This window comes from Bombina bombina, unplaced genomic scaffold (assembly GCF_027579735.1).
Source record: "Bombina bombina isolate aBomBom1 unplaced genomic scaffold, aBomBom1.pri scaffold_593, whole genome shotgun sequence".
NCBI classification, from domain to species: Eukaryota; Metazoa; Chordata; class Amphibia; order Anura; family Bombinatoridae; genus Bombina; species Bombina bombina.
In genome coordinates this window covers 235,046-248,967 of record NW_026511755.1, presented here as the reverse complement: position 1 = coordinate 248,967, position 13,922 = coordinate 235,046, and the positions used below count along the sequence as shown (strand labels likewise).

The window sequence follows — 13,922 nt, the reverse complement described above, 5'->3', positions numbered from 1 at the left end:
TACATAACGATTCAATATTTTTAAATCCAGAACTGGTCTGAAGGAATTCTCCTTCTTTGGTACAATGAATAGATTTGAGTAAAACCCCAGACCCTGGTTCCAGAACTGGAACTGGCACAATTACTCCAGCCAACTCTAGATCTGAAACACATTTCAGAAATGCTTGAGCCTTCACTGGGTTTATTGGAATGCGAGAAAGAAAAAATCTTCTTGCAGGTGGCCTTACCTTGAAACCTATTCTGTACCCTTGTGAAACAATGTTCTGAATCCAAAGATTGTGAATCGAATTGATCCAAATTTCTTTGAAAAATCGTAATCTGCCCCCTACCAGCTGAGCTGGAATGAGGGCCGCACCTTCATGTGGACTTGGGAGCTGGCTTTGGCTTTCTGAGAGGCTTGGACTTATTCCAGACTGGAGATGGAAACCGTTCCTTTAGGGGAAGGATCAGGCTTCTGTTCCTTATTCTGACGAAAGGAACGAAAACGATTAGCAGCCCTATATTTACCTTTAGATTTTTTATCCTGAGGTAAAAAAGTTCCTTTCCCCCCAGTAACAGTTGAAATAATAGAATCCAACTGGGAACCAAACAATTTATTACCTTGGAAAGAAAGGGAAAGCAAAGTTGACTTAGAAGACATATCTGCATTCCAAGTTTTAAGCCATAAAGCTCTTCTAGCTAAAATTGCTAAAGACATATACCTGACATCAACTCTAATGATATCAAAGATGGCATCACAAATAAAGTTATTAGCATGTTGAAGAAGTTTAACAATGCTATGAGTATTATGATCTGACACTTGTTGTGCCTAAGCCTCCAACCAAAAAGTGGAAGCTGCCGCAACATCAGCCAAAGAAATAGCAGGCCTAAGAAGATTACCTGAACATAAATAAGCTTTCCTTAGAAAGGATTCAATCTTCCTATCTAAAGGATCCTTAAAGGAAGTACTATCTGCCGTAGGAATAGTAGTACGTTTAGCGAGAGTAGAGATAGCCCCATCAACTTTAGGGATTTTGTCCCAAAACTCTAATCTGTCAGATGGCACAGGATACAATATCTTAAACCTTTTAGAAGGAGTAAATGAATTACCCAGATTATTCCATTCCCTAGAAATTACTTCAGAAATAGCATCAGGGACAGAAAAAACTTCCGGAATAACTGTAGGAGGTTTAAAAACTGAATTTAAACACTTAGTAGATTTAGTATCAAGAGGATTAGATTCCTCCATCTCTAAAGCGATTAAAACTTCTTTAAGTAAAGAATGAATAAATTCCATTTTAAATAAATATGAAGATTTATCAGTGTCAATATCTGAGACAGAATCCTCTGAACCAAAAAAATCATCATCAGAAACAGACAAATCAGAATGATGATGTTCAATTAAAAATTCATCTGAAAAATGTGAAGTTTTAAAAGACCTTTTACGTTTACTGGAAGGAGGAATAACAGACATAGCCTTCCTAATAGATTTAGAAACAAAATCTCTTATATTAACAGGAACATCCTGAGTATTGGATGTTGATGGAACAGCAACAGGTAATGGAATATTACTAATGGAAATACTATCTGCATTAGCAAGCTTATCATGACATTCATCACAAACTACAGCCGGAGGAACAGTTACCACAAGTTTACAGCAAATACACTTAACTTTGGTAGAACCAGCATCAGGCAGCGTTTTTCCAGAAGTAGCTTCTGATCCAGGGTCAATCTGAGACATCTTGCAATATGTAAGAGAAAAAACAACATATAAAGCAAAATCTATCAAATTCCTTAAAAGACAGTTTCAGGAATGGGAAAAAAATGCCAATTTACAAGCCTCTAGCAACTAGAAGCAAATGAAAAATGAGACTTAAATAATGTGAAAAAAAGGTGGAGACAATAATCACGCCCACATTTTTTAGCGCCAAAAAAGACGCCCACATTATTGGCGCCTAAATGCTTTTGGCGCCAAGAATGACGCCACATCCGGTGACACCGACATTTTTGGCGCAAAACGTCAAAAAAATGACGCAAACACAAACAACTTCCGGCGACAAGTATGACGCCGGAAATGACAAAGAAATTTTATTTTTTTTTGCGCCAAAAAAGTCCGCGCCAAGAATGACGCAATAAAATGAAGCATTTTCAGCCCCCGCGAGCCTAACAGCCCACAGGGAAAAAAGTCAATTTTAAGGTAAGAAAAAATGATTTATTCATATGCATTATCCCAAATAATGAAACTGACTGTCTGAAATAAGGAATATTGATCATCCTGAATCAAGGCAAATAAATGTTTAAACACATATATTTAGAACTTTATATAAAAGTGCCCAACCATAGCTTAGAGTGTCACAAAAATAAGACTTACTTACCCCAGGACACTCATCTACATGTAGTAGAAAGCCAAACCAGTACTGAAACGAGAATCAGTAGAGGTAATGGTATATAAGAGTAGTCGATCTGAAAAGGGAGGTAAGAGATGAATCTCTACGACCGATAACAGAGAACCTATGAAATAGATCCCGTAGAAGGAGACCATTGAATTCAAATAGGCAATACTCTCTTCACATCCCTCTGACATTCACTGCACACTGAGAGGAAAACTGGGCTCCAGCCTGCTGCGAAGCGCATATCAACGTAGAATCTAGCACAAACTTACTTCACCACCTCCACGGGAGGCAAAGTTTGTAAAAACTGATTTGTGGGTGTGGTGAGGGGTGTATTTATAGGTATTTTGAGGTTTGGGAAACTTTGCCCCTCCTGGTAGGAATGTATATCCCATACGTCACTAGCTCATGGACTCTTGCTAATTACATGAAAGAAAAGGCAGTTACACTAACAAAATTTTTACAGTGTATGTAACAAGTCAGCAGAGCATTGCACCCACTTGCAAATGGATGATTAACCCCTTAATAACAAAAACAGAATAATAAATGACAAAAATGTTTTTAAACACAGTCACAACAACTGCCACAGTCTACTGTGATTGTTACCCTCCTCAAACATGACTTTGAAGCCTTTTGAGCCCTTCAGAGATGTCCTGTATCATGCAGAGGGAAGCTGAATGTCTCTGTCAGTATTTTTATCTGCACAGAAAAGCACTAAAAAAGGCCCCTCCCACTCATATTACAACAGTGGAAAGCCTCAGGAAACTGTTTCTAGGCAAAAATCAAGCCAGCCATGTGAAAAAAAACTAGGCCCCAATAAGTTTTGTCACCAAACATATATAAAAACGATTAACATGCCAGCAAACATTTTATATTACACTTTTATAAGAGTATGTATCTCTGTTAATAAGCCTGATACCAGTCGCTATCACTGCATTTAAGGCTTAACTTACATTAATCCGGTATCGGCAGCATTTTTCTAGCAAATTCCATCCCTAGAATTATGTTAACTGCACATACCTTATTGCAGGAAAACCTGCACGCCATTCCCCCTCTGAAGTTACCTCACTCCTCAGAATATGTGAGAACGGCAGTGGATCTTAGTTACTTCTGCTAAGATCATAGAAATCACAGGCAGATTCTTCTTCTAATGCTGCCTGAGATGAAACAGTACACTCCGGTACCATTTAAAAATAACAAACTTTTGATTGAAGTTAAAAAACTAACTATAATACACCACTCTCCTCTTACTACGTCCATCTTTGTTGAGAGTTGCAAGAGAATGACTGGATATGGCAGTGAGGGGAGGAGCTATATAGCAGCTCTGCTGTGGGTGATTCTCTTGCAACTTCCTGTTGGGAAGGAGAATATCCCACAAGTAATGGATGATCCGTGGACTGGATACACTTAACAAGAGAAAAAGAGACAGTCTGCCCCCTACACGATCCGATCCCGGATCGGGGGTCGCCCCTTAATGCCGATTTGTTTTTGGTAGGCTTCTTATTCTGCTTGTATTTATTCCAGGACTGAGCCGGCTTCCAAGTACTCTTGGGTTGCTCGAGCTTGGAGGAGGATTGTTGTCATTGGGATTTGTCAGAATGAAAGGAACGAAAATTAGATGATTGTCGTCCCTTAGACTAGTTCTTCTTATCTTGCGGTAGTAAGGCACACTTGCTTCCGGTAACCGTAGAAATGATGGAGTCCAGGCCTGGACCAAATAAAATCTTTCCCTTGAAGGGAAGAGAAAGAAGTCTGAACTTAGAATTCATATCTGCAGACCAAGGCTTCAAACAGAGCGCCCGGTGGGCTAGGACCACAAAGAGGCGAATAATTTGCATGTTCGCATCACAGATAAAATAATTAGCAATTCTCAGAGCTTTAATTCTGTCTTGAATATCCTCGAGGGGAGACTCCACATCACTGAGTTCCGACAAAGGGTCAGACCAGTAGGTAGCTGCTCCGGCAACCAAGGCAACTGCAGCCGCCGGTTGAAACAAAGATCCGTATGTAGACAGAACCTCCTTTAATAAAAGACGCAAGTGCTTAATTTTAAATCTAAAGGACGGTTCCTCCGCAGCAGGAGGCTTAGACGCTAAGGACTCTGACCCAGAAAGTTCACCCTCTGAATCTACAGAGGTTATTATTATTTATTATTATTATAGGTTATTTGTAGAGCGCTAACAATTATACTATATTAATGATACTCTCAGAGAAACCTCTCTTGGCTAAGACTATGGGGTCGATTTATCAACCCTCTGTCGGACATGACCCGATCAGCGGATCATGTCCGACAGACATCGCTGAATGCAGAGAGTAATACGCTTTCCGCATTCAGCATTGCACCAGCAGCTCTTGTGAACTCCTGGTGCAATGCCGCCCCCTGCAGATTTGCGGCCAATCAGCCGCTAGCAGGGGGTGTCAATCAACCCGACCGTATTCGATCAAGTTGATTTCCTGCGATGTCTGTCCGCCTCCTCCTAAATTAGACAGAGTTTATGAAGACAGGAAAGTTCCTTTGACTTTTCCTGTGCCGGTTAAGATTAAGATGGTGAACATTATTAAGAACGAATGGGAAAGAATTGGTTCTTCCTTTTCCCCCTCGTCTCAATTGGATTTGTGAGGGCTCCATTCCTAAGCCGGATTGTGCTATCTCTACGCTTGCTAAATGTACTACTATACCTCTTGAGGATAGTTCTTTGTTCAGAAGGCCGATGAATAAGAAAATGGAAATCTTTCTGAGAAAGATGTTTCAACATACGGATCTTTGTTTCAACCGGCGGCTGCAGTTGCCTTGGTTGCCGGAGCAGCTACCTACTGGTCCGACCCTGTTATAGCATTTTATGTGTAAAAATTGAAACAATCTTACCTCCAGATCCATGCTGTGGAACAGAACACAGCCTCTCAAGTGTGACCATCTTATAGCAGCGCTCCTGAGTCCTGACATGCACTTGAGTGAGAGAAAGCAGGCAGTGAAACTAATCAACACTGATTGCTTAGGAGCTGTTAGCAGTAGTCTGGATGGTTTCGCAGAAAAACTTTCCCTGCATCTCCAGACTCTAACTTTCATCAATACTCTCACTGAGAGGTTGACTCCAGCCCTATCTCGATTGGCAGATACCCTTTTTCAGGACTCTCCAAATATTCTGCCACTTCTCTGCCACCTCCTAACGTGACGAAAGGCAAAGAATGACTAGGGTAATGAGGAAGTAGAAGGAATATTTAAGCCTTTGGCTGGGGTGTCTTTGCCTCCTCCTGGTGGCCAGGTGTTGTATTTCCCAACAGTAAGGAATGAAGCCGTGGACTTTCCCTATCTTAGGAAAGTTATTTTTATTAATAAGAATAAAAATATTTGATTTGTACCTTCGAGCATTTAAGAAGCAATTCATATTTGTTACAGAACTTAACTAGAGAAAACATAATTTATGTAAGAACTTACCTGATAAATTCATTTCTTTCATATTAGCAAGAGTCCATGAGCTAGTGACGTATGGGATATACATTCCTACCAGGAGGGGCAAAGTTTCCCAAACCTCAAAATGCCTATAAATACACCCCTCACCACACCCACAAATCAGTTTAACGAATAGCCAAGAAGTGGGGTGATAAGAAAAAAGTGCGAAAGCATAAAAAATAAGGAATTGGAATAATTGTGCTTTATACAAAAAAATCATAACCACCACAAAAAGGGTGGGCCTCATGGACTCTTGCTAATATGAAAGAAATGAATTTATCAGGTAAGTTCTTACATAAATTATGTTTTCTTTCATGTAATTAGCAAGAGTCCATGAGCTAGTGACGTATGGGATAAATGACTACCCAAGATGTGGATCTTCCACGCAAGAGTCACTAGAGAGGGATGGATAAAATAAAGACAGCCAATTCCGCTGAAAATAATCCACACCCAAAATAAAGTTTAAATCTTATAATGAAAAAAAAACTGAAATTATAAGCAGAAGAATCAAACTGAAACAGCTGCCTGAAGTACTTTTCTACCAAAAACTGCTTCAGAAGAAGAGAAAACATCAAAATGGTAGAATTTAGTAAAAGTATGCAAAGAAGACCAAGTTGCTGCTTTGCAAATCTGATCAACTGAAGCTTCATTCCTAAACGCCCAGGAAGTAGAAACTGACCTAGTAGAATGAGCTGTAATCCTCTGAGGCGGAGTTTTACCCGACTCGACATAGGCATGATGAATTAAAGATTTTAACCAAGATGACAAAGAAATGGCAGAGGCCTTCTGACCTTTCCTAGAACCGGAAAAGATAACAAATAGACTAGAAGTCTTTCGGAAATTCTTAGTAGCTTCAACATAATATTTCAAAGCTCTAACTACATCCAAAGAATGCAATGATTTCTCCTTAGAATTCTTAGGATTAGGACATAATGAAGGAACCACAATTTCTCAACTAATGTTGTTAGAATTCACAACCTTAGGTAAAATTTAAAAGAAATTCACAACACAGCCTTATCCTGATGAAAAATCAGAAAAGGAGACTCACAAGAAAGAGCAGATAATTCAGAAACTCTTCTAGCAGAAGAGATGGCCAAAAGAAACAAAACTTTCCAAGAAAGTAATTTAATGTCCAATGAATGCACAGGTTCAAACGGAGGAGCTTGAAGAGCCCCCAGAAACAAATTCAAACTCCAAGGAGGAGAAATTGACTTAATGACAGGTTTTATACGAACCAAAGCTTGTACAAAACAACGAATATCAGGATGATTAGCAATCTTTCTGTGAAAAAGAACAGAAAGAGCAGAGATTTGTCCTTTCAATGAACTTGCAGACAAACCTTTATCCAAACCATCCTGAAGAAACTGTAAAATTCTCGGAATTCTAAAAGAATGCCAGGAAAAATGATGAGAAAGACACCAAGAAATGTAAGTCTTCCAGACTCTATAATATATCTTCCTAGATACAGATTTACGAGCCTGTAACATAGTATTAATCACAGAGTCAGAGAAACCTCTTTGACTAAGAATCAAGCGTTCAATCTCCATACCTTTAAATTTAAGGATTTGAGATCCTGATGGAAAAAAGGACCTTGAGACAGAAGGTCTGGTCTTAACGGAAGAGTCCACGGTTGGCAAGAGGCCATCCGGACAAGATCCGCATACCAAAACCTGTGAGGCCATGCTGGAGCCACCAGCAGAACAAACGAGCATTCCTTCAGAATCTTGGAGATTACTCTTGGAAGAAGAACTAAAGGCGGAAAGAGATAGGCAGGATGATACTTCCAAGGAAGTGACAATGCATCCACTGCTTCCGCCTGAGGATCCCTGGATCTGGACAGATACCTGGGAAGTTTCTTGTTTAGATGAGAAGCCATCAGATCTATTTCTGGAAGTCCCCACATTTGAACAATCTGAAGAAATACCTCTGGGTGAAGAGACCATTCGCCCGGATGTAACGTTTGGTGACTGAGATAATCCGCTTCCCAATTGTCTATACCTGGGATATGAACCGCAGAAACTAGACAGGAGCTGGATTCCGCCCATACCAGTATTCGAGATACTTCTTTCATAGCCAGAGGACTGTGAGTCCCTCCTTGATGATTGATGTATGCCACAGTTGTGACATTGTCTGTCTGAAAACAAATGAACGATTCTCTCTTTAGAAGAGGCCATGACTGAAGAGCTCTGAAAATTGCACGGAGTTCCAAAATATTGATTGGTAATCTCACCTCCTGAGATTCCCAAACCCCTTGTGCTGTCAGAGACCCCCAAACAGCTCCCCAACCTGTCAGACTTGCATCTGTTGAAATTACAGTCCAGGTCGGAAGAACAAAAGAAGCCCCCTGAACTAAACGATGGTGATCTGTCCACCACGTCAGAGAGTGTCGTACAATCAGTTTTAAAGATATTAATTGAGATATCTTTGTGTAATCCCTGCACCACTGGTTCAGCATACAGAGCTGAAGAGGTTGCATGTGAAAACGAGCAAAGGGGATCGCGTCCGATGCAGCAGTCATAAGACCTAGAATTTCCATGCATAAGGCTACCGAAGGGAATGATTGTGATTGAAGGTTTCGACAAGCTGAGATCAATTTTAGACGTCTCTCGTCTGTCAGAGACAGAGTCATGGACACTGAATCTATCTGGAAACCTAAAAAGGTTACCCTTGTCTGAGGAATCAATGAACTTTTCGGTAAATTGATCCTCCAACCATGATCTTGAAGAAACAACACAAGTCGATTCGTATGAGATTCTGCTAAATGTGAAGACTGAGCAAGTACCAAGATATCATCCAAATAAGGAAATACCACAATACCCTGTTCTCTGATTACAGACAGAAGGGCACCGAGAACCTTTGTAAAAATTCTTGGAGGTGTTGCTAGGCCAAACGGCAGAGCCATAAACTGGTAATGCTTGTCTAGGAAAGAGAATCTCAGAAACTGATAGTGATCTGGATGAATCATAATATGCAGATATGCATCCTGTAAATCTATTGTGGACATATAATGCCCTTGCTGAACAAAAGGCAGGATAGTCCTTTTAGTTACCATTTTGAATGTTGGTATCCTTACATAACGATTCAATATTTTTAGATCCAGAACTGGTCTGAAGGAATTCTCCTTCTTTGGTACAATGAAGAGATTTGAATAAAACCCCAGCCCCTGTTCCAGAACTGGAACTGGCATAATTACTCCAGCCAACTCTAGATCTGAAACACATTTCAGAAATGCTTGAGCTTTTGCTGGATTTACTGGGACACGCAAAAGAAAAAAATCTCTTTGCAGGAGGCCTTATCTTGAAGCCAATTCTGTACCCTTCTGAAACAATGTTCTGAATCCAAAGATTGTGAATTGAATTGATCCAAATTTCTTTGAAAAAACGCAATCTGCCCCCTACCAGCTGGGCTGGAATGAGGGCCGTACCTTCATGTGGACTTGGGAGCTGGCTTTGGTTTTCTAAAAGGCTTGGATTTATTCCAGACTGGAGATGGTTTCCAAACTGATACCGCTCCTGTGGGTGAAGGATCAGGCTTTTGTTCCTTATTGTGACGAAAGGAACGAAAACGATTATTAGACCTAAAATTACCTTTAGATTTTTTATCCTGTGGTAAAAAAGTTCCTTTCCCTCCAGTAACAGTTGAGATAATAGAATCCAACTGAGAACCAAATAATTTATTACCCTGGAAAGAAAGGGAAAGCAAAGTTGACTTAGAAGACATATCAGCATTCCAAGTTTTAAGCCATAAAGCTCTTCTAGCTAAAATAGCTAGAGACATATACCTGACATTGACTTTAATGATATCAAAGATGGCATCACAAATAAAGTTATTAGCATGTTGAAGAAGATTAACAATGCTATGAGAATTATGATCTGTTACTTGTTGCGCTAAAGCTTCTAACCAAAAAGTTGAAGCTGCAGCAACATCCGCTAAAGATATAGCTGTTCTAAGAAGATTACCTGAACATAAGTAAGCTTTTCTTAGAAAGGATTCAATCTTCCTATCTAAAGGATCCTTAAAGGAAGTACTATCTGCCATAGGAATAGTAGTACGTTTAGCAAGAGTAGAGATAGCCCCATCAACTTTAGGGATTTTGTCCCAAAATTCTAATCTGTCAGACGGCACAGGATATAATTGCTTAAAACGTTTAGAAGGAGTAAATGAATTACCCAAATTATTCCATTCCCTGGAGATTACTTCAGAAATAGCATCAGGGACAGGAAAAACTTCTGGAATAACTACAGGAGATTTAAAAACCTTATTTAAACGTTTAGATTTAGTATCAAGAGGACCAGAATCCTCTATTTCTAATGCAATTAAGACTTCTTTAAGTAAAGAACGAATAAATTCCATTTTGAATAAATATGAAGATTTATCAGCATCAACCTCTGAACCAGAGGAATCATTATCAGAATCAGAATGATGATGTTCATTTAAAAATTCATCTGAAAAATGAGAAGTTTTAAAAGACCTTTTACGTTTACTAGAAGGAGGAATAACAGACATGGCCTTCTTAATGGATTTAGAAACAAAATCTCTTATGTTAACAGGAACACTCTGAGAATTAGATGTTGACGGAACAGCAACAGGTAATGTAACATTACTAAAGGAAATATTATCTGCATTAACAAGTTTGTCATGACATTCATTACAAACAACAGCTGGAGGAACAGATACCACAAGTTTACAGCAGATACACTTAACTTTGGTCGATCCATCACCAGGCAGCGTTTTTCCAGAAGTATCTTCTGACATCTTGCAATATGTAATAGAAAAAACAACATATAAAGCAAAATTGATCAAATTCCTTAAATGACAGTTTCAGGAATGGGAAAAAATGCCAGTGAACAAGCTTCTAGCAACCAGAAGCAATAAATAATGAGACTTAAATAATGTGGAGACAATAGTGACGCCCATATTTTTTAGCGCCAAAAAAGATGCCCACATTATTTGGCGCCTAAATGCTTTTGGCGCCAAAATGACGCCACATCCGGAACGCCGACACTTTTGGCGCAAAAAAATGTCAAAAATGACGCAACTTCCGGCGACACGTATGACGCTGGAAACAGAAAAAAAAATTTTGCGCCAAAAAAGTCAGCGCCAAGAATGACGTAATAAAATGTCTGAAATAAGGAACGTTGAACATTCTGAGTCAAGGCAAATAAATGTTTGAATACATATATTTAGAACTTTATATAAAAGTGCCCAACCATAGCTTAGAGTGTCACAGAAAATAAGACTTACTTACCCCAGGACACTCATCTACATGTAGTAGAAAGCCAAACCAGTACTGAAACGAGAATCAGTAGAGGTAATGGTATATATAAGAGTATATCGTCGATCTGAAAAGGGAGGTAAGAGATGAATCTCTACGACCGATAACAGAGAACCTATGAAATAGACCCCGTAGAAGGAGATCATTGAATTCAAATAGGCAATACTCTCCTCACATCCCTCTGACATTCACTGCACGCTAAGAGGAAAACCGGGCTCCAACCTGCTGCGGAGCACATATCAACGTAGAATCTAGCACAAACTTACTTCACCACCTCCATAGGAGGCAAAGTTTGTAAAACTGATTTGTGGGTGTGGTGAGGGGTGTATTTATAGGCATTTTGAGGTTTGGGAAACTTTGCCCCTCCTGGTAGGAATGTATATCCCATACGTCACTAGCTCATGGACTCTTGCTAATTACATGAAAGAAACAGAAATTATCATTCATACAAAACATCTTAAAGGGACATTAAACACTTTGAAATGGTAATATAAAATGCTAAATCTTATATATATATATATATATATATATATATATATATATATATATATATATAAAACTTTCATTATTGAATTATTTATTTTGTCCCCTTTTCCTGTAATCCTATTCTGAAATTGTGAGCTTTTCAGTTCCTGTTAGAAATGGAAGTGCAGAACACTGTTATATTCCACACAACCATTGGCTGCACACTCTTGTGAGCTATTTATAACTTTCTCTAATTGGCCACAGCAGAGAAGGTAACCTTAGTTACAACATGGTGGCTCCCATTGTTTTATAGACACTAAAACTTTACACTTATTTTGTCAATATTTAAACAGCTAATACAACTTTAAAAAATACATCTACATGTTATTTGCAGACTAATCTTTTCTTTGAATGCATCATTCTATCTAGCATTTATTTAGTGTTTAATGTCCCTTTAATGGTCATTTACTTTATGCACAAAAAACTTTAATAACTGGACTGTCTACCAGTACAGAAAATACTAACAGAACAATATGATTTAAATTATTATTATTATTATAATCATTTATTTATTTGTAGGGCGTTAACAGATACTGCAGCGCTAAAATAAATGTTAAAATTACTTTGAAACGATATTCCAGCCAAAATAGGTTTTCACATTGATGCATTTCAGTTTTGAATAGAACATTTTTTATAATATATGTGTATTAGCAAAAATGCTTCTAATAAAAGCTATAGCTATTACAAAAGTGTATTTAAGTATGCACCGTGCACCAGCATTTTAAACACAGCATTTGCTCATAAAGCCTAAGGTGCTTGTACCATCTGCTAATGAGTCAGTTTGTCAATTGTCGACATGATAAAAGCCTCACTGGTGCTCTGGGCAGCTGCAGTATTTAAAATGCTGGTGCACTGTGAATATCTAGCTATGCTTCACATGCACGTGCAGATAAAAATGTAACACGTACAAACATAAACATAAATTTCATCGGGACCTCACCCCATTTGAGAAGTTGTGCACACAACTTACACCACCAAGGTAAACTGTCTCTATCCTATATAAAATTATTTTACTCCCGGACGAGCACACACTACCAACATACACACGTGCCTGGAGCGCCGAGACTGATACGGAATATGACTCGAAAATACGGCACAGGTCCTTCCAACGGTCGCTGAGAGCCTCTTCATCGGCTAATATGCAAGAAGTACACTTCAAGCTCTTTAGTCGCTGGTACTTGACCCCCTCCAGACTTCACAAGACTGCCTTGCATGTTAGTGATAGGTGCTGGAGGGGCTGTGGCCAAAGGGGAACCATGCACCATATCTGGTGGACATATCCCTCTCTTGTGGATTACTGGAAGGCAGTGTTCACTTCCATGTCCACTGTCATTGATTCTACACTAGCACCAAATTTCAACGACCTTCTATTCCTAGAACTACCCAAATTGCAGAAAGTCATTAAACAATCCCTCCTACTTATTATGAATAATAGCGCTAAAAAAAACGATACCTAGACATTGGAAATCTTGTACTCCCCTTCCATTATTTAAAAATAGATAAACTAAACTAGAGTACCATCAAGGGATGCTTGACCTGTGGAGTGGTCTTAAAATCTAACAAAGAATACGAGTGGCTGTCACCTCTACTGTACTTACTTTGGGAGGAAGACTTCCCCCCTATAAGATTAGCTGTAGTTCTTGCTTATGAACATTCCCATCTTTCCCTAACGTCTTAGTCCCCCCTCTGTTCTCTCCCCCTTTTTTCTTTTTCCCCAATAACATAGTTATGAGAATATTGATCTAGCAGGGATCAGCATACCATTGAAATTTTGTGCCATAACACCACACATACAACAGTAGGTTATTTTCCTCATATTTACATTTCAAAATTATAACGAGGCATTTGTTAGTAACCTATGACTTTGTTTCTAAAGTTGAGCTTGGTGTGGAGATATTGGTATCAGTTTGTATATCGCTCATAACAACTGAAAAAAACTGTAATGACAATATATTACTGATCCCATATGTCAATTCTTTTATTGTTGTATTTATAAATTTTCAATAAAAACTTTTGAAACCACAAAAAAAAAATGTAACACGTACACAGTGATAACGTTTACTAGAAGCATTAATTCCGATACATGGATGTTGGAAATATGTGTCTTTTCAAAGATGTATTTAATCAGTGTGCATTTAAATTTTGTCTTGAATCTCCCTTTAAATACTTTATCACATTTTAAAAACACGTAGGGAAGAATTAAATACAGTAAATTTAGGCTTTAATATTTCGTTTCGGGAGTCACTTACCTCCTTTGATATTTCAAACAACTTTGCTTTACATTCTTCAGAATTGTTGGAAAC

General features: G+C 38.7%; 1 protein-coding gene across 1 annotated transcript in view; it reads right to left on the bottom strand.

Moving 5' to 3' along the window:
• LOC128643934 (probable sodium-coupled neutral amino acid transporter 6) overlaps window positions 1-13,922 on the bottom strand; it is a gene marked incomplete at its 3' end in the record, with an annotated part of 180,931 nt that overhangs the window by 48,566 nt on the left and 118,443 nt on the right. The window contains exon 10 of the mRNA XM_053696701.1: window positions 13,869-13,917. Coding sequence (XP_053552676.1) covers window positions 13,869-13,917 — 49 coding nt within the window. The remainder of the gene's footprint in view (window positions 1-13,868; window positions 13,918-13,922) is intronic.